We start from the raw sequence: 21361 nt of genomic DNA on the forward strand, positions 1-21361 counted from the left end.
TTAAGAAAAATTAATGCAAATTAGTTGCATTTCATGGAGCATCTCAGCAGAGAGGGGAAGCAGGCAGCAGTTGTGTCTTTTCGCCACAAGATGGCACCTGATGCATGTATTTCAGCCAGAAGCTAGCTGGTGGCAAAATTGAAAAACAGAAGTTTTGCCATTCCAAATTCAAGATATATAATGAAACAATGGTTCCACAGCTAAACATATTTTAAATAAAATTACAAAATACTAGAGACAAGGTGTGGGTTGAGGGAAGGATTGGGCCGCCCCATTAGTGCAAGGTAGTCCTTGAACATGCTATACCCAATGCACAGAGGCTAGAGTACATTTCAAATGTGGGAAGAGTCACATGTGCAAACTTTTGGGTCTCAAGAGTGATGAAGTTATGCATCAGACAGGGAACCTGTGGTCCTCCAGTATTACTAGATGCCAACTTTCGTAAGCCCAAGTGAGCAATGCCAAAAGTCAAAGAAGAATGGGGAACTTCAGGAAGGCCCTAGGACTCCCCATCTGTGCTATACATTATCACATTTTCCCCCCTTCTGCCCTTCTGCCATGTATAAACCACCCAATGAAGATCATGTAAACAACACAGAATAAACCCCTTTCAAGGATCAGGTGCCATTCAAAGCTCCCCCAAGTAATTTAGACAGCCATAAAAATGATAAGTTTTAATAAATATTAATACAGAAATAGGATATGGTACAGTCTCTTCTCTGGGAAATTAAGGCTTAATTACAGCAACCCGATATAAAACACTTCTCTAAGCTCTTGGTGGAGACAATCTACCGAGGAGACGACTGCACTCGAGCACAGGATGTTTATTTAACAAAAGCACCAGGAATTGTGCAGGCCAATGCAAAACACACTTTGTTACAATTGCGGAATAAATAAAACCCAAAACCTCAAGAGAGGCATTCTGAAGAAAAATAAAAAGTTCCACCTTCACGTTCACACAAACGCAGCTCTTCTGTAACCATCTCGGCCCTGGGAGCACAACACCAGAGTTTGGGCACCATGCTAACGTTGCAACGTCTGCGGGAAAACCTGAAACACGACCTAGAAACAAAATGATTCCGCATCTGTAGACATTTCGTTCTGTATATGCGAGTGTTTAAATGTTCACCTTTGTACAGCTGACATGAGAGGATTAAAAGGACAGTTTCAGAATGCCAGAACTACAATGCGCAATACAAAAGAGGAAGGAAACCAGGGTGCGTGTGAGGATTTTGTTTGGGTGTTTTTGAGGGGATGAGATATGTAAAGATGGTGCTAGTTTTTCTTCTTCTTCTTCTTCTTCTCTATTTCACATCACAGTCAGAAGGGGGAGTTCACAGATGCATAACTGCTAGGGAGGAACTGCGACAGCAAGTGATGATGATTTGAAAATGGGAAAACCACCACCACAGATCAAAAACCACCACAAAAAACAGGGCTTATTATATACACCACCTCAAAACACACACACACAGAGAGCACTTTTCAATGGAGGCAGCCCAAGTATTGGGATGCATGCTGTCTCACTGTACACAATGCCAGCTCTCAATGCTTTGTTGAGTTTAAAATAAGAAAGGCATAAGGAACAAGGCCCCTAAAGTACAGATACGTTCGATTTTGCTACTCCCCACCAACTACCCAGCCAGTGGAGCAGGAGCAGAAGCTCCACAAGTTACATGATCATAAACAGTGACTTAGCCACCTCAACCGCGTCTCTCATCCTCTTGCACATTTCCACAAGGGTCTTATTTAAAATATTTAAGGCTTCTCATAGAGTCAAGTAACAGAAGCCACAAAAGCAAAGTGGGAAAGATTGCTGCAACAGCATTCAGAACACAAGTATCAAAACACCAGGATTACGAGCAACAGAACCAGAAAATGCTACAAATGAAGAAGAGGGTGTTTTTCAAAGGTTCAAAAGAAGGGGTCTTTGGGGATAAATGGATAAGTCCCCAATTGCTTCCTGCAAGTGGCCCATTCGTCTTTTGCAAAAGCCAAACTATGGCAATCCACAGGTAATATCTGGCAAGGTAATCTCCTCTACATTGCAAAGCAGACTTGGGAAGGTGTTTTGCAACGGAACAAGGGAGAAAGGAAGCAGTTCTCAGCTCCATCCAATGTCCCAGAGCAGTATACCCAAAAGCAAACACAGGTCCTTAAAGCACTGAGGAAGGCCAGGTTACCCTTGATCTAAAGCAATCCCTCCTAAGGGAGTTTTGTTTGCTTTGCATCAAGGGGCTAATTGGGCAAATCATTATGTGTGGCTGCAGTATATGAAGTAGTCTGAATTTTATAAACAGGATCAAACCTAAAAGATTTCCAGAAAGTTGGACAATTGAAGTTCACAAGTTCCTCCACTGCAAAAAAGCAACAGCCCACCCCCACATATAGTTTATTCTCCTTCCCAAAGGTTTATGAAAGGTGTTTGACCAGTACAGTTGTAACATGCATTTAAATCTGTAGCTTGTTGCATCCACAAGTCTCAGGAGCAAACCCTGTGTACTTTTGCAGTGTAAAGTTCTCCCTCCCTCAAAAATATGAATCATCAGAGAGATGCCTAAAGTATGTATCCAACACATTTCTGCTCTAAAATGCTCTATCCACTTGTCAGTTAACATTTTACCATTGTCTCACCATGATTCAATTTTAAGTCTGGCTTCAGATTTAAGACCGGAAAACTACGGCAATTGATGGAGACCAGGAAGCAGTGTTGTGCCAGGCCCTATTCACACATGCCTCTAGCATAGGCTACCTGCTCAACAGCCTGCAGCAAGTAAGAACGACCTCCAAGAGAACATTTTGCCAAAGGTGGTTTTCTTTGCTGCAATGTTTTAAATTATTTAGATTTACTGTCAGCTGCCCTGAGCATTGTGAATACAGTGGAAAGTGTATAAAATGGAATTTTTATAAGTCAATCAATTTCTCTCACTATTGGAAACAGTAGTTTTTCAAACTGTTTTGGCATCTTCAGGGAAGCTGGGAAGCACACACACAAACCTTAGGGCCACAGTTAATAGTTTACAGATAACAGCAGCATAGATGCAAAAGGGGGAACGGTGCAATCTCGTTCTAGTGTTGAGAACAACCACTAGAAAATGTTTAAGTGTAAATGATAGCGGTGTTGGCCTATAAGAAATATCCCAAAATCTGTATTAGGGTTACCAAAATAGCACTAAAGAATACAGCAGCTTTCAAAAAGCTTGGGTACTATATAGAGTCGGGATCAGGCAGAGGACGAAGTGGCAGAAACGGGGGCAGGGGGGGAGAGGAATTGGGGAACTTGGGCCAGAAGAGGGAAGATATCCCCTTCCCACTCTGATTTCAGTTGCTTTGGAAGGGGGAGCAGGGATGCTGGCTGATGCATGAAGTCTCAGTAGAGGCAGAGGAAGGCTTTGATTATGTGGAGGGGGGGCGAGGCTGAACAAGTGGTGGTAAGGACTGAACAACACCTGAACAGGAAGGTGCAGCTTTTCCTGGTCAGAACCAGGTGCCCCCTCTGCAGATGGGATGAGAGATGACCGCCCCAATGGAGCAGGAACTTGCAAACTCTGCATTTCCACAAGGCAAGGGAACAAATCACTCCTTATCTTCAAAAGCTTAGGGCAACTTTGGTCACTTCTGAATCCTACTCCTGGATCATGCCCTGTGGCTGCTGCTGAGTCTGTACCGTTACTTGCCTGAAGGTCTTTTTTACTTCCAAATTAAGAGCCACTGTCTGTAAATTGAGTGCAAGTTAAAATGGAACTTTTTTAAAAAAAAGTCTTATTCAAGATGAAGCCTTGCCTCATCCTCCTTTATGCCTTCACCCAGAGGGTTGCAGCCAATGAGGAAACAGCAGCCACTTCCAAAGTAGCAGGAAAGAAGTTGTGAGACAGTTGCAGACTAGGGAAAAAATAAATGGCAGGAGTAGTCATGGGGTTGAGAAAGCAGGTGGCAGGTATTGGGGGCTGGGTAGGAGTCCCAGCCATTTCACTACATAGCTCCAGGGGCTTTTGCCACCTCTGCTTATTACAGCAAAACAAAGTGGGAACTTAAAAGTGAACCAACACAAGGTGGAGGTGGGGAGAAGATGGACGATTTCATTTTATGCAACTTCATGAATACAGAGTTCACATCCCAAACCAAGTGGAATTTAGTCCTATGTAGATGATGCAGATATTGCATCCCACGTGTGAGTGTTTAGCAGGCCTGGATGCTTATGAGGCAACCAGGTGTGGGTGCAAGCCTGCACTGCAGCAAAAATTCATCCAAAGCCGCCCTAAGTGTCTCTTACTCTCTCCCGTTTCTAATCAGCAACCTGACCTAAGACTACTCACGGTGTCTACCCATTCACCCACCCCAAGCTAAAAAAGAAAAAAAGAGACTACAATTTCTCCTTGCCACATTCAAATTTTGTTCGTACTGGATGTGCACTTAGCTGCTCTTTTTAAAAACGAAATACTTAAGGCAACTACAACAGGAGATATTTTTCCCACTGCAGAGAACTATTAGACTCAACAGTTCATAAAAATATTAAATACACTACAAGATACTTGAGAGCAACAAGTAACTGTTCATATGTACTGAGCAGCAAGTCAAATGGTTTGACTACACAGAGACCTTATTTGATCCTTTTAATATGATAAATGTGTAAGTCATCTCCTAAAAAAGGAAAGAAAATAAATTCAGTCTAAAGCATCAGCTTCCATTTTATAGACTACAGACTTCTGAGCCAATGATGTTCCCTGAGGCAAAAAGCTGAAGATACTGTCAAGGATGCTGCCTTGTGCCTTGAACCTATTAATATTATGCATGGGTGTCTGGAGAGGATATTTTATCCCACAACTTGAAGGTATGTATTGCACTCTCAAATCAAGTACTGTCAAATCCACCTCACAAGCAAGGTGCACCTGATAGTCCCATACAGGCAAGCAGAATAAGGACAAAAGACTATTTTTTGGGTAGCCAACATGGTGGACTTCAACTGTTATCAGGATTCCCATCAGCCCCAACCAGCCTGGCCAATGGTGACAGGTGATGTTGCAGTCCAACAACATCTGAAGGACACCATGTTGGCTGCCCCAGCCTATTATTCTGTACTACCTTGATTGGCAATCGCACCAACCGTAGGGAAAACCACAGCAACAGAACTTCCTCGCCAGTAATGCCTTAGCAGAGTGGGCAGTGGAGACATTGTTTCCCCTCAAAGAAAGACTGCGGTGTACATATACTACACGGCTTAATTTCTTATATGACCTAGATTTGATTTTCACACACACACACTAGAAAAAGACACTTTTAAAAGGTTAGCTCTTTAACATCCCTGCTGTTTTTGAACCTTTCTAAATCAACTTTGCCACCTTCTTTTTACCAATCACAGCTGCAAGTCATAGGATGGTCTTTGACTCTCAGAAGTAAAATTACACTGGAGTCAGAAGTTCCAGGGCAGGGGGATTAAAAAATCCATAAAAGCAGACATGCAGGAAGTTTGCTAATACCAGAGTATAAGAAGCAGTTTTTAAAAGCAAACTTCCACTGAAAGTCAACACAGTGCCAATGTAATACTATGAAAGCATGGAATACCTTTCAGAAGAATTTTATGTGGGTGCACCCAATATGGAAGCATGACATCAGAATGAATCACCCACACAACCTGCTCAGAGATGATCCTGCAAACAGCATCCAGTTCCCAGAATGGACTGAGTGAGTTGTGTGGATGAAGGAAAACTCCGAAATGCTTCCAGCTATGGGAATTAGTCTAAACACCAACTTGTAGCTACAAAACATTTACACCAGCTTAATCTTCACCGTTTTCCAGCAGGCAACCATTAGCTACAAAGGGAACACTGAGCATTCTTGGTCCAGGGGAATACAATGGAGGAAACAGACAGCTAATGCGTTTTGCACACTCACTCAACACAATAAAATGTTTTGTTCTTGTTGTGATTTAACTTATACCAGGTCAAAATAAGCAAAACAAAAGCCTCAGTGCCAAGATTCAGGCCAGCATCCAGTGTATTACAGAGGGGAAGTGCCTTAATTGTACAACCTATACAATGCTGGAGAAAACACACATATTAATACAGTCCTCTCCCTTAGGCTTTGTGGTTCCCTGGATGAGGTCTATGCAGAAAATTCCACAAGGCAATTTTGAAACACATAAAACTTCACTCCATGTACACAACTCCTCTGAAAATGCAACCTAAACATTTTAATAGCTTCATTTAGACTTCTTTTATTTTTTTAGAAAAACCCTACACGCACACGCACACACACGCACTTCCTAGAGTGCAAAATGCTTATTAAGTACTTTAGCAACAGAACATTGCATTGTAAGGTTTTTTCCACCCCTTCTTTAAAATATGCACTTCTTTTGCCATAGACATTTGCTTTCCACCCCCTTTGAAGCATCCATTGCCGGCAACAGATGCACGAGCAAGTGCGCCGACAGTCCTGCTGAATCTTCTTGGGCCACAGTCAAGTTGCTGGGAAGCTGCTTCCCTTCTTCTGGACAACAACTTTTCACTTGTACAAGCTCATGGTTGGGCTCTGATACATGCACATATAAGCGTCACAAAGTAGCCTTCGTGCACAGCCTTGAATTCTTCTCGAGTCCAGCGAATGCAATTCCTCAAGGGACATTTTCAGGTACTCGCCAACTTCTGGGCATGGAGTCACTTGAGGGATATTAAAGCCATTCTGTCCGCCTTTTGAGAGAAGAAGGAGAAGGAGAGGGCAGGTGGTTAATTCAAGGGGGTGGGGGGACACAATTCATTACCAACTATGCAGTCCTGAGACTGTAGCCTCCCATTGGTGTGCAGTGGTAAGGAGCATGAGTTCTCCTTGATGCCAGTTAAATCTCCACCATGTCATTTTTTTTAAAAAAAAGTTGTAAATCAGTTTGACATTCAATTATAAATCTATTTAAATGCCAATTCTCAACTTCAGGTCCCCATTCCGCATGACCAGGGAATGAAGGAATGAAGACAACGGATAGGACTGAATTGGGGTGGGCAACCTGTAGCCCTCCAAACGCTGACAGACTTACAACTCCCATTAATCCTGCCTACTGCTGACCAGGGATGACAGGCATTGAGAGTCCAACAATAGCTGGAGGGCCACAGCCTCCCTATCTTAGGGCTAAAGAGAGAGAAGCAAGCTCAGCATTTAAGCATGTGGAGGCACTGAGAGCAGGGAGCAGTGGCAACCCCAGATCAACAGATTAGCAAGAGAAGATTGAGGTTGTTTTTTTAAAAATTCCCCTGTAAACAAATGCTTCTTCACTGAAAGGGAAGGTTGCCGAGTGAAGAGATGCACTGCATCCACTCAGGAGGCATTCACAGTATACAAACTGCCCTTCTGTGTATACTCCACCTATTATAACTGTCATTATTCCAGTTACAGGTTTTTTTTAAAAAAGAGTTTATACCTGAAGGTAAGCTCTTATAAAGGGCACATATTCTGTGCATGTCTTATGCTGGACTCAAAGATCTGACATCCAGTATCCATTCATTTATCACATTTTTACCCTACATTTCTTCCCAAAGGCTCAGGGTGGTATATGTACTTTTGCCCTCTCTTGTCTCTTCACAAGAGCCCTCTGAGGTGGGATTGGTAGGCGAGTGCCAGGTTCAAGGTCACCCACTGAGCTCCATGGCAGAGTGGGATTTGAAGGTGAGTCTCCCTAGCTCTAGTCTTGACACTACTCTTTTTCAAGCTTATTTTTACTATATTTTGGGTTTCTATTAACACTGCTCATTCATATTATGAAAGACAGAAGGTTCACTACATTAAGTTTAAAGTGGTACCTCGGGTTAAGTACTTAATTCGTACCGGAGGTCCATACTTAACCTGAAGCTGTTCTTAACCTGAAGGACCACTTTAGCTAATGGGGCCTCCTGCTGCTGCCGCGCCGCTGGAGCATGATTTCTGTTCTCATCCTGAAGCAAAGTTCTTAACCTGAAGCACTATTTCTGGGTTAGCGGAGTCTGTAACCTGAAGCGTATGTAACCTGAAGCATATGTAACCCGAGGTACCACTGTAATTCAATTTACACTAGTGGCCAAAATTGTGAAAACCTTTTGGAGAAAATGTATTTCCGAAGTTCCAGTTAAGGTTACTCAAAGCTACATGAACACCAGAGAAAGGAAATGAGGTCAAATGAACAGACGTACCATCCCGATCAGCCATGCTGTCAAAGAAGAGCCAAGCAGAGTCCCCCTTGCCGTATTTAACGAAAGCCACATAGTGGCTTGTCTCTATACAAAGAACGGCAAATAACTCCATCTTCTGACAAGGGATGCAGCCGTGTCTCCAATCCCAGTCTGGTAGATCTTTAGGGAGAGACACTGGATTGAATTTATGACTCTGCCTTTTGGGATGAAGGTGAACCTGTAATTGACAAGGAGGGTTAGAATAAGTTTTTTGCAAGGTCATCTTCTGCCTTACTGTTATCCGAAGGAAACTAAATCTCACAGTTCTCTGAGAAGGCACCCACTGGCCCTGGAGAGATTCCTGGCACTGAGCTCTGAGCAGACACCAGTCCCAAGACATTCTGAAAGAGTAACTTACCTGAGTGTTGCAGGTTTTGCAAAACTGCTTGATCTTCCCAGCAGAAATGTCGGTATCCTCGTAGCATTCTCGGCATTCATACATTGCAAGTCCTCCACAGATACGGCACTGCCTAGGAGCTGTATTTAGCAAGATGAAACTATCAAAATTGTGTATGAACAGTGGAAGCAGCCATCCCTTCAAAGCTGTGTTAGTTAGCATGAACATGTTAAGACAAACATAGGCATGCCTTCATATAAACAGGAGGGAGGGGTGCTTTTTACAGCAAATCATGATTTTGTGTACAAAAAAAGGGGAGTGAAAGACAACACAATTTGATGTATTGTTGAAACAAGGTGACACTCGTGCAAGAATTTCTCCAACACTGAAGCAAAAAGAAAAGCAACAGCCTGTTTACAGCACATATATTTCACTCATGCATGTTTATAAAAGAAATGCATCAGTGAAATAAATCTCTACTCTGCAGACACAAGCCATAAATAATTCCTTCAGTTTTAAATTCATGCCAAAAAACCCAACTAGTTGGTTGAGGGAAGGTGAACAAAATGGATGGAATGCTTCCATTCATAATTTTGATGAGAAAAAGAAAATACTTTTCCAAAGGGCTGCACACAGAAATTAAGCTCAGTTCTTCTTCTATTTAACAATTAATAAGCTGATGGAGAAGAAGAAGAACCTGAAGGCCCTCAAAGTACCTCTGAAACTTAGCAGAATGGATAGGATGGGAGACCACCAGGGAACTCCATACACATCTAGAGTAAAGTACTTGTGACTCGCTAGATGTTGCTAGACTTCCATTTCCTACAGACCCACTCAGGTGTTAAGATCAGCGGAGAGACCCTATTGGTCATTTGACCACTCCCAAGAGCTTGAAGGAGGGTTAGGTGACAGCCCAGGAAAAGGTATTATCGGTGGCTGCCCCTAAGTCATGGTACTTCCACCCCACAAATGTGCATCTGGCATCTTCATTATACAGCTTTTGGTGAATGCTGAATAAACACCACTTTATGCTGGCTTTCGACACTTGTTTTATTTCATAAACTTTATATACTGCTTGATTGTAGATTGATTCACATGGCTTATAGCACCACCAGTCTGTGCAGTAGCCAAACACCACCAAATACCAGAAGCAATAAAACTATTTCTAAATCCTCTATGATCAGCCATACTGTCATGAACAATATTTTATGCTCACTGTCTTCCAGTAGGTCTGTGATATTTAATTCCAGTGATGGAAAGATTTTGTTGAACATTTTGAAGTCCTTTCCAAATCGAGGCATCTGAATAATCAGACATGAGGGTGCCTAGCAAGAGCCAAGAAAAAAATGCAGCTGTTTTAGTGAAATTATATATCCAATGGGTAAAAATTTTATGAAAGCAAATAATATCCTCCAAACCTCTGCAAATTTCAAGTTGCTGTTGATAAAAGACCATTCCAGTAGCTGCTGAATTGTAGGAACTCCAACCTTCTCATTCTTGTCCATAAAAATCTGATAGAAGTAGCAGTCTTGAACCTTTTGACCAGCTGATCTAAGAAAAGAGAGTATTTTCAAAACAGATTTTGATAAAAAATGATAAGGCTAAATGATGAACAAAAGGACATTTAACTATTCTTTCATCCATTTGGACAAATGTCTTCTGTTACAAAAACTAAAAAATAACTTTGGGAAAGGAGTGGGAAAGATTAAGCATTTTGTAAGGCAATTAAAAAAAAATAGAGCTGGATCCAGATTATGTTAGTTGATCTCAAGTCCCATTGTTTTCAATTGGATTTAAGTCATGATTTGTCACATTGTGGGATCCAAGTCCAACTAATTTAGTCTTAATCCAACCTTCTTTTCCTACATGGGTGTTCAAGACAGTGTTTAAATCCTCTCAACAGATTACCACCGGTTTGTCAGCTATGATGTTCCAACTAAGAGATATAGAAATACCTGTTGGATTACCTGGGTTTCAGTGTTTTTTGGCAGCCCTTTCACTATTATGTATTAATTAAGACCATTCATAACAAAGCGAATACAGTAATGTTGACTCCCATTAATTCTGAAATGAATGTTCAGCTATACAGATTGTAACCGCTGTTTAACAAGGGTCATTTGTACCCAAGCAGATGTACTGCTGAATCATATTTAATACTTAACAAGGGAGAGCCAGGGAAGGGAAAGTTTGCACGACTGTGAAGAAGGAATGGATATGAGAGCTTGTGGGAGCATCCCAAACACTCGATATGTCAAGGATGAAACTAAAACTGCTTTATATTTACTAACTTGCCTGGTAGTCATAGCCAATCAGGAATTCAATGCAGGGGAAATTCAAGCTACTAGTTTATCAGGTGAGCAACTTTGTGTGCTTATTAGGCAGAGCTAAATTTTTGGCCCAGTGTGAACATGTATAAAAAATTGGATTGTATACAGTACAACACACAGACACCCCTCCCAAAATCATAGCAATTTTTGGAACAGAGGTGTGTGTGGGGGGAATTCTCAATGTCATAAACAGTCGTACAAAATCTAAAGAGATACACAACTAAAGGCCCATACACTGAAGACCACTAGTTACTAGATGCCCCCCCTTTTTTACTAGTCTGCTTTTAGTGATAGGAGGGGCTGGTGGTGAGTTTTGTTATTTTTTAAAATAGCAAACTAAATATGTAGGCTGTGATTTTACGTGGGGTGTAGACAAGGCAGTCATGGAAATGCAGGGGGCTGCCAGAAGGAGGGGCAGAGTGCTTAGTCCTGCCCCCCACCCGGCATCCTGTAACCCACTTGCCTGTGTAAAGCTCCTTGTTGCCTATGATCACCAGGCAAAGGATTAAGCTCAACTCAGTTTTCACAGCATTTCCATCATAAATCGATGTCTTGAATGCAGTCAGACTTATAGAATTTTATACCTCTAAAAAGCAGGTTTGAACTCAACAAAACATTCTCTGAAAGCTCATGTTCCTGGAAGTCCGAAACTTCATTTTGAAACATGACTTAAGCAGAGGAATATTTTACCTTATTTTTAACAGTGGCTCTACTCTCAAAATATGATGAAACAAAATATTCAAGAATTCTTCAGGATCTGGGGGAAAAGAGAGTTGTATATCAAACAAAGACTAATATGTAAGACCCAAATAATTTTAAAATAAATGTTCACATAAAAAAATCATTTTAACCAAACTGGCAAAGAGCAGGCAGCATATTTTATAAACGGTTGAATACAAAAAGATTTATAAAAACAGTTAAATAGTCAAGATTATCAAGACTCAATTTCTCTATTATCATTCTAAAAAAAACACAAACTTAGCTGAAACTCTCCAATATTCTAATGACATTATTATGCACACAAAAAAGAACAAAGTACATTAACCTAGCTATATTAAACATTAGCCACCTCATACCCAACATCACTCAGGAATTCTAAACATAAAAAACCCCAGCTGTTATGAAATCACTAGTTGAAATAAGTGTAATATCAAAATATTCAAAATGGCACCCAATGGTATCCAAATGATTTCAGGAACTTTGGTTGCAATATCTTAAGACGTGTCCAAATACATAGCTAACAAACAACTTTCCAAAACACGTAGTGGATTGTCTCTAAAATATGCCCTTAAAAAGCCATATAGCCAGAAATATAGTACAGTGGTGCCCCGCAAGACGAACGCCTCACAAGACGGAAAACCCGCTAGACGAAAGGGTTTTCCGTTTTAGAGGTGCTTCGCAAAACGAACTTCCCTATGGGCTTGCATCGCAAGACAAAAATGTCTTGCGAGTTCCTGTGGGTTTTTTCCCTCCCCCCCTTTTTCTAAGCAGCTAAGCCGCTTATCAGCTGATCCGCTAAGCTGGTAAGCCGCTAAAAGCCGCTAATAGCGCTAATCCGCTAAGCTGTCAATGGGCTTGCTTCACAAGACGAAAAAACCGCTATACGAAGATCCTCACGGAACGGATTAATTTCGTCTTGCGAGGCACCACTGTATAAGCATGGTATAAGAGCACAAGCGAGTTAAACTATAACTTTGAGGGCGGAAACAGATTGGGTTGTATCCAATCAGGTCATTCCATAAGCACAAGGATTGCACAATGGAACCTCCCCCTCCTCTTCCCACATGCCCCCTGCACCAATCCCAAATCAGCTCTGGGGAACCTCCAGAACAGATTGGAGGTAGGGTCAGACAGCAGGGAGGAGAGGAACGAGAAGTTCTGTTGAGCAAATGGAAATCCTTGCACTTTGTTGGATCCACTGCTTCCTGATCTTGGAGACTGTTCTAAAGCATAATAAATAAAAAGAAGCATATTTACACAAACTTATCCGCTTGCTTTTTATAATAGCTCCTGGAAAAATACATCAATTTAGTCAGGAACATCATGTTTCAAACTTTTCTGATCCAACTCTGAAATGGGTGGTATTTCAGATTTTTTGCTGATAAATAGTAACATTCTGGCAGTCACTAATAAATCTGGCACCAGCTCAGAACCATCTCTCTCAATATCACTCACAATTCAGAACTTTCAGTTTGTAACCGAAACACCCATCCCTATTCACTCCCTTTCCCTCACCAATGCTACAGAGTTTGGTAAAGCTCAAATAAAATTGCATTTTATTTTTGGTAATCCACTTTGGGATATACAATGAAAAGCAGTATATAAACTTCTTAAATCAAAAGAAATAAATCAAGTTACCTTTCTCTTCAGAGGTAAACCCTGAAGCTGCTTCCACTTTTTCCAGGATTTTCCTCAGCTTCATTATTTTTGTTGCACACACATATCCATATCTAGAATAAAAAGATGAAGAGTCTGAGGAGAGAGAGAAATGGTGAACCTCAAAGGAATATGGAGCTTTAAGGCACATGGGGATACACAGAACTGGCAGAATGGGTAACTATAAAACTTCCTTGTTTCACACATTAGTAGAGCAGAATGAGAACATGCAACAAAGAAAATGCTAAGGTAACCTAATAACGGGCTCTGTTTCTGAGCTCCACATTTTGAAGTAGTATATCGGTTTTCTGAATTGAGGGCAATGCAGCTATACTCAGAGCCAACTTGTTTCGAAGCCTCCATACATATTCTGAATATATGCAACATTCTTCCAACTGCTCTTCTAGGAATGAAAACAAAGGGCCCTTTCATTTTCTCATTGTACTCATCCCAGCAGAAATGATACTGAGTTTCACATCAGGAATGCCACACCTTGCTGACAAAACCCAGGGAGCTGGAACTATATAAAAAAAGCAGTATGGGTTAAACAAGAAAAGAGTTGAAAGGGCTAGATAGAAACTGGGGAGGTTGATTTAGCAAAGTCGTTTCCAAACTTTCTGCTTTCAAGGAATTCTGCCAAAGAAATACCTGCATGTTATATAGGATTCTGGATCACGTTCTAGGGTGCAGGCTACATATCTAAGCCTTCACCATCTGCCTGTATTTGCCAATAATATACTCGGCTCTCCACCTATCTATACGTTGTACGGGGAAGACTAGAAATGGTAAGCAAGGAATACATTTTGAAAACTATTGAAAATTTTGAAACAATTCATTTGCCCGTACTTACATTCTGAGAGGATTGACTATCTCTGTCCGCAGAAGCTCTTGAGTTTCACTGTAATATTCTACATCATTTTTCTCTTTTGGTCTAAGCAAGACTGTGTCCAAAACAGAGCTGAATGCAAACAGGCTGAAAGAGGGGAGAAGCCAATTTCAATCTGGAAACACAGCAACAATAGAGGATACCCTAAAGCTGAGATGCTTGTGAAGGGCATCTCACTCTTGCATTGCCACTATGGACTGCTGCTACTAACAGAAGAATCTAGAACTATTCCTTACTGCCAACAAGAGGATCTGAGTTTTGGCAGGGAATTGTTCCAGTCTTGCCAAAAGCTGAGACTACTATGCGTACTACCTTACACTTTGCAAAGTATACAGAATGTGAACTCTACCATCAAATATTAAAAGGAGCAGCAAGTAGAATAAGGAGTAGATTAGAAGTAGGAGAGATGAAGTTAGGCAATTTTGATTGAAAGACATCAGAAGCATACCATCCCTCCCAGTTTCTCGAGGGGAAAATGCAAGCTTGCTGCCAGGGTGAGATTTAGCCAAAGCTGTCAAACAGCAGCCAGAAGTGCAATCCCACTCTCAAGAGATTATGATAGTCAATACAACTGTCATACAATGAAATGAGGGCCTGCAGAGAGGGTTTTTCCTTTATTTTTATGTTTATTTATTGACAGTTTTATGGCAGAGAACTCACAGTCATCTACTTCCTGGAGAGAACAGCTGGTTAAGGGGCTGGCTGCTACATCACAATTTTATGAGATCTAGGAAACAGATGTGGCTCTGCTACCACCACCCTACATGAAAGTGGAGGGGAAGAACTCTAAAACCTATGGAAAGTTTTAGGCCAGTAGCACAGAGATGAGGAATCTACAGCCCCCCCCCCCCCCGGATGCTGATGAACTCCCATCATCCATGACCACTGGCCATAAGGACCAGGGCTGATGGGAGTTGTAGTCCAACAACCTCTGGAGGGCCACAGGTTCTCCATCCTTGCTGTAGAAGACAGTGAGGCGACGACAGGGAAGGATCAGGTGCTCTCCAAATGGTAATGTAGATTGTGTGCTTTTTTGCCTGGCTGCTATTGCTGCTCTCAAGTTTGCTTGTTTTTTGTACACATATATTTTTGCATTATTGGGACAGGTGTGTTTGATGTGTTAAGGAAGCACAACAAAGCAGAGTTGATTTTGCAATTTCAGACTCCGCTGTAATGGCCATCTATCACAAAGAGCTAGGTATTCTATAAGTGCAATATAAATAAAGAGGCTGGTCGTGTTACATCCCATACTGTGGACAAGGCCACAGCAGAACCCCAGTAGTGTCACCTCATTTGATCCATTCACAACTTTCCCCATGGACCTTCACCTGCCACTACGTCCTCCTCCTCATCCAGCCATGCAAGAGGCAGTGAGGTGCTTCCCAGCCTCCTCAAAAAGAAATCTGACACAGCAGATTGAGATTAAAGCATCAGGAAATGGCTTCACTGAGAAAATCACCCACACTGAATTCCTCACTTTTACAGGTCAAGCTACTTTCAGTGAGCTCCATTCACTGCACAGCAAGGCACAATAGATGGCTAATGTCACTCTACTGAACTTTCATCTGAAATATTTGCGCTGTTTTGTTGTGCACTCATGTCCTTTCCCCTCATCTAGGCGTTTAAAGGACAGCTCCTTAAATACTTACCAGAACAAGGTGGAATCCAGGTAGCAGGAGTTATAGTGACCCTGAATTCCTTTCTTCTTTCCAATCATAGTTTCTAGACCTTCTTTTTCCATTTTGGGGGGAGTGTTTTCTTCAACCACTTCACTTAGGTAACCCCCAAAAGCTTAAAGACAAAAGGTTGAGAGTAAGCAAGGGACTCAAACTCCTTTGTGGATCCAAGAGCTGCAGCAGCAAGGGAGAATGAAGTGGCAGTGTTTGTCCTTGGAGGAACTGAGAAGCAGATGGTGAGGCTTCAGGGGTTCTTTGACTGGTATGGCTTGCATAGAAGTAGCTACCTGCTCCTACTCCTCCACCTCACTCCCTTGGCTTTGACAGTTTAATTTCTCCCACGTACACAACCAAGCAATATCTGATCATCCTGCCTCCCTTTGCACCTGGACGTTCTTGCAATTTCCTCCAGCACCTCCCCCCGCCAGACTTTTTTTGCTCTCAGATATGGCAGGGGGCTGTGCAACACAGAAATAACTTCTTCCAACACAGAACAAAGGTAACCTGCTAGAAATAATGAACCAACACTGAAGATGCTAGGGTGAGGTTAAAGAGGACAGTTCATACATGTCAAAAAGCTCAAGTGTCCCAAGTCTGTAGTACTTTACATCTTCAGTATCCATAAAAAACAAGGATCTAAAACCACAGAGGCCATCTTCGTGCTGATACTTCCAAATACTAGCTATAACTGACAATAATTTCAAATATACTTCAGATGCCTTAAGTATAGGAAGCAACAGCATGAAAACTAGCATTTCTTTTACAGTCATTTCTTACCTAATAAAGTCTACTGGTTGTCAATTTGCTAATGAGCCCATTGTTCAACACAGACATATAAAGCCCTAATTGACTTGGGTCCGAAATACCTGACAGAGTGTTTTTCCCCACATCAACCTGCCCGGATGCTGGAGCTACTGTAACAGTCCTGGGCTCCTTCAGGATGAAGGGCAGGATGGGAATTTAGTAAACAATAAAACAATAATCTGCTTGTTCCAGTGTTTTTCTTTTGTTACCCATTTCAAATAGGTTTTGTTTTGTTTTAAAAAGCCTTTTGAAGGTGCTAACTATAAATAAATTGATATGGAAATGTATTAAATTTACTCCTAATCGAGACTTAATTTTACATGACTAGATAGAAATAGGAAACAGAGGGAAAGAAAAGAGCAATACCTAAGGAGTTGCAGCGTTCAATCTGGTTGGACACAGGCTGCAATGAAGCAAATCTGGAATCTGGCCTGCAGCTCTTCAACTTAACGAAGAGAGCCTTCTTGGGTGCACAGGTAAAGTATCGAGTTCCTTTAAATGTTCCATCAGTACAGCCTGCACATTCGTCTTCCTGGAAAAGGCAAACAGGCAGACTTACCTGCCTTAATGGAAAAACTAACACATGCAGCACCTTGGAAGCTATTCCTTAATATCATATTTGAAGCACCTAATAGTTTTTTGGCTATAAAGCCATGAACTGGGTGCAATCCTGTAAGCATCCTCCAGTCTCCCCAAGAGCCTCTGCCCACACAGGCCAAAACAAATGGCAGTCAAGCAACAGCAGTGTTTGACAAGGTTGCACTGTGTGTGCCGAGTCTGCCATATCACTCTAAAGGGATGACCTGATTAAGCCACAGCAACATCATGCTAAAAGCCACATTAAGCAATGCCATCTTCTCTGAAAATTCTATTTACAATTGTAAAACTATTTTGGTGGGGAAAACCTAAGTCAACGGAAAAAGAGACCACCTATCTAAACACTCAAAACTCATGGACAGCTCAACATAGAACTGAAAATGCAAATTTAATAAGGCATTTGGAAAGAGCAAATCCAAGTGCTTTGTGTACCTTTTGAACAGATAGCTCAAAACTTTCATTTTTAGTCTGCTAGCCCATTGTAGGTGATGGGGGGAAATGAAAATATGAGTGCATTCTATTTTTCACCACCCCAATTTTTCCCCAAGTGTGATGATGGATTGTTCTGCTTCCCTCCCACAAAATACATCAGCCCACAGCAAGTTCCATGGGGAATTACTGTATGCAAAGGTACCAACATTTGTTTAGCCATGCGGGAGTTGAGCATGCATGCTATTAATTCTTAAGTGCAATGATTTTAAGGATGCTGTGCAGTGTAATCTCTCTCTCTAATGTCAACATCAATTCATTATGCCCAAAAGTTTTTTTGCCACTTGCTAAGAAAATAGCTTACTAGTAAATACAGCAATACATATACAAGCAACAGGTTTCAACACCAGTTTACATTTCCTGTTGTAATTTGCTTCTTTACAGGGAGAAAGCAGATACTGAGTACATGTAAACTACGATAATTAAACAAGTCTTACATTGCGAGTGTATCCAGCATCTAAAATACTATCATCCTGCTGGTATTTAGTGGCTTTCAAACGGTTTCAGGAAGGAGAAGGTCCAATAATGGCAGAGAGACTTCTCTGGAAAACAGCTTGCTTATATTCCCCAGCAATATGAAGCTGCAGAGGGGGCTTGGCAAGTGTACCTTATAAAATGCCCAGCTGATGCAGGATGGCAGCAAGGCCCAACAGATCTTACCAGTGCCCTGCACACACACTTCTTGAATGCATTTTCACAGAAGCTTCTGCAGCATGCAAGGGGTTCAATGTTGATGTGGAAAGGGATCCCTCAAGTTTTTAAAATGCAATTCTTTAACCTAGAATTCCTGGCATAAAGCACTTCCTTTGAGACTGTCTTGCCACATGAACAGAATAGGTCAGACAACTCCAGGTTCAAGGCCATTAAGCAAGGCAAGAATCTCAGCTTTTCAAATAGTCATGGAATCACTGGGTGTATGTACACACATACACACACACACTGGATCCATACTATTTCAGCTGCTCATTCACCTCTTTATCATTGCAACTGACCTGGATACAGTATCTCCATGCTACTCTTTCCAGTCAAAGCCAAAGGGGCAGCACGGAAAGGAGAGGTGCAATTCTGCCACTTTTCTGCTTGCCTGGAAACACAATTGTTACTTGCCTCTGTCAAGGAAGGCAAGAGGTAAACTGAACATCTACAGTGGTACCTCGCAAGACGAATGCCTCGTAAGACGAAAAACCCGCAAGACGAAAGAGTTTTTCGTTTTTTGAGTTGCTTCGCAAGACGAATTTCCCTATGGGCTTGCTTCGCAAGACGAAAACGTCTTGCGAGTTTGTTTCCTTTTTCTTAAAACCGTTAATACCCAGGGAATCCGTGCTTCGCAAGACGAAAAAACTCGCAGAACGAAAAAACTCGCAGAACGAATTAATTTTGTCTTGCGAGGTACCACTGTATTTGAAGAGGTAAGTGGGGCAAGGTAAATCTGTGCTGTGAACCACGCTACAACTTTTCACACTGCTAAGAATCAGATTCTACTGACGCCACAAGTTTGAACTACAAAGTTCAGCAGAACAAGAGCCCTCTGCAGGTGTCGTCCCGCTCCCCATGCAATTACCAACCTTTTTAAGGGGAGTGCTTCCGTTTCCCACCCCGCTCTGCCAACAGTCCCCAAGCCTTTGCAGGAGGGAGATGTTTCTATTCATGAGGGCTCCACATGCAGTTTAGAACTATGATCTGGAGGACTGTGGAAGTGGTGACTGCGATACAGAGTCAGCAGGGACAAGAAGCACGCCCTGCTCTCCCAATCGCTATGTGATGGTAACTGCGCAGAGGGGAGAACACCTGAATAGGGCTCAGGTGTCTCTTAAAAGAAAAGAAGAAGTAGCCGGACATAAAATGGGCAGGAGTGGCAAACTTTTGAAACGAACGTTATTTACCAGTTCAAGCCCCGCTAGCACTTCGTTGACTCCCGGAGGCTGCCCAATCCAACGGATTACTCCGTAGAAAGGTGGGTTCTCTTTTACTTCCGCCAAGGAACCTGCTTCTAGCCCATGCATGTTGATGGGCGCTACCATCGGCGGTGTGCTCTCCTGGGTGGCCCCTGCGTTCCCCTCTCCAATAACCGACTGTACAGATAAAGAGAGCGGACTGTGTCCAATAGCATTGCTGCCGCTGGACATCTTAGTCAGACTGAAAGGCAGGGAATGGAATCTGTTTTCGGCAGATAAAGTGTTCGTTGGGGGAGGCTGCAGCGGCGGCGAAGAGTGCCCAAACCCAGTAGAGGAGTCGTTAAGGGACTTTGCAGAATCTTCAGCAACTGTTGAATTGTTTTTAGAAAAACAGTAAATAAGCATATGAATTAGAATAATATTTACTAAGTGTCTGAACTAATGCTGTGTGCTTTCTACACAAAAGGAATAAAATATGCATGGCATCTCTCTCTTGCACTAGATTCTATTATGAAAGAATGACCTACTTATATTTAAAACAGCATACTCTGGCAATTGCTCAGAAAAAAGCCAAGCGAGATGAGGTAACAAGGGACAGGCATTTTCCCCATCATTTTTCCAAGGGAGGGATGGGAGAGAGAACGAAGAGACTCAGGCTACAATCCTATACACACATTTATGGGAGTAAGCCCCATTGGACATAATGAGACCTACTTCCAAGTGAATATCTATGCTCTTACTCTGACAGAAATCTTCAGAGGAAGCAGAAAGATCAGAAGAACATCAGATTTTTCTTTAATTTTCCAGTCAACAAAACTGATGAACATTTAGCTGCAATGTAAGGATGTTACTTTAATTACAACTAAAGGAGTGGTTTTTCTACTAAATTCTATGAAACTGGTGTTCTTGCTACCAGTCTTCTGTGTTGATCCCAACCTGAATGTGAATGTTTGTGTTTGTCGGGGTTCTTGCATGCTTTCAGTTCATGCAGGCATCAGAAGTACCGTACAGGTTTGGCCTTTGCTCTGTACAAACTGTACGTACACCCTATAAAGCTCTCCAGTTTCCTCTCCGGTGCACAGGGTTCCTATGGCAGATGGGTTCTTCAGGAGACAAGCTGGCACGGAAAAGGTTCCCTGAACGTAGAAAGTGTGGAGACCACTGTTCTGTATTTTTCAAAATGTAACTTCCAGGGTGCATTCTGCATTTGTGTTGGCAGTTTATTATTATTAAAGAAGACTATTGGGCAACTCATTAACTACAATCCCATATGGGGAGAGATGGAAAACAATGTATTTGTACTACAGATTTACACTGGTTACACACTACTAGCTTAATTGTTGTGGCTTAAAACCTTAGGAATTGTAATTCAGCACAGTTAACAAAAATTCACTTAGAAAGTACTGTTCTCTTTCCTCCATCCCCAAATTACAATTCCCAAAGTTCCCTGGGGAGAAGAAAACCTAGCATGTGTGCAGTGTAAATGTTCTCAGAAAAATAAAATGAAGGAACTGGGGAAAACATATACAACAGAAAGATTTAAACTGAATTTCATGATGCATGTTAGACTTAGCTGGGTCCTGTGTCTGAAAAAACTGAATGCTGCCACTCTGTAATGGAAAAGTCTGTAATTCAAAAACGTAAGTTTGCACCCCAACCTAATTCTAGCAAAGGCAGGACCTGTCAACTCAGAGATTCCAAATAATAAAGTCACCAACACTACCTGAAGATATGTAAATAAATCATGAGTCAATGCTCAGCATATGAGATCACAAGCTGCAA

At 41.8% G+C, this 21361-nt stretch overlaps 1 protein-coding gene across 16 annotated transcripts in view; it reads right to left on the reverse strand.

Annotated features, from left to right (window-relative positions):
- Positions 1–659: 659 nt before the first annotated feature.
- Positions 660–21361, reverse strand: part of CYLD (CYLD lysine 63 deubiquitinase) — a 35455-nt gene continuing 14753 nt past the window's right edge. For 9 of the 16 annotated variants that reach the window (XM_083752921.1, XM_083752924.1, XM_083752920.1 and 6 more), the window contains exons 7-17: positions 19568–19947; positions 16965–17130; positions 15768–15909; positions 14083–14205; positions 13215–13306; positions 11547–11613; positions 9948–10080; positions 9746–9854; positions 8551–8669; positions 8154–8370; positions 660–6686 (exon numbers count right to left, since the gene is read on the reverse strand). In XM_083752921.1, the coding sequence (XP_083609047.1) occupies positions 6502–6686; positions 8154–8370; positions 8551–8669; positions 9746–9854; positions 9948–10080; positions 11547–11613; positions 13215–13306; positions 14083–14205; positions 15768–15909; positions 16965–17130; positions 19568–19947 (1733 nt within the window). In that variant the 3' untranslated portion in view covers positions 660–6501. The remainder of the gene's footprint in view (positions 6687–8153; positions 8371–8550; positions 8670–9745; positions 9855–9947; positions 10081–11546; positions 11614–13214; positions 13307–14082; positions 14206–15767; positions 15910–16964; positions 17131–19567; positions 19948–21361) is intronic. The other 7 variants (XR_014567500.1, XR_014567501.1, XR_014567502.1 and 4 more) reach the window with 1 other exon arrangement.

The sequence above is a fragment of the Podarcis gaigeae genome (assembly GCF_964106915.1).
Source record: "Podarcis gaigeae genome assembly, chromosome: 8".
Taxonomy (NCBI): domain Eukaryota; kingdom Metazoa; phylum Chordata; class Lepidosauria; order Squamata; family Lacertidae; genus Podarcis; species Podarcis gaigeae.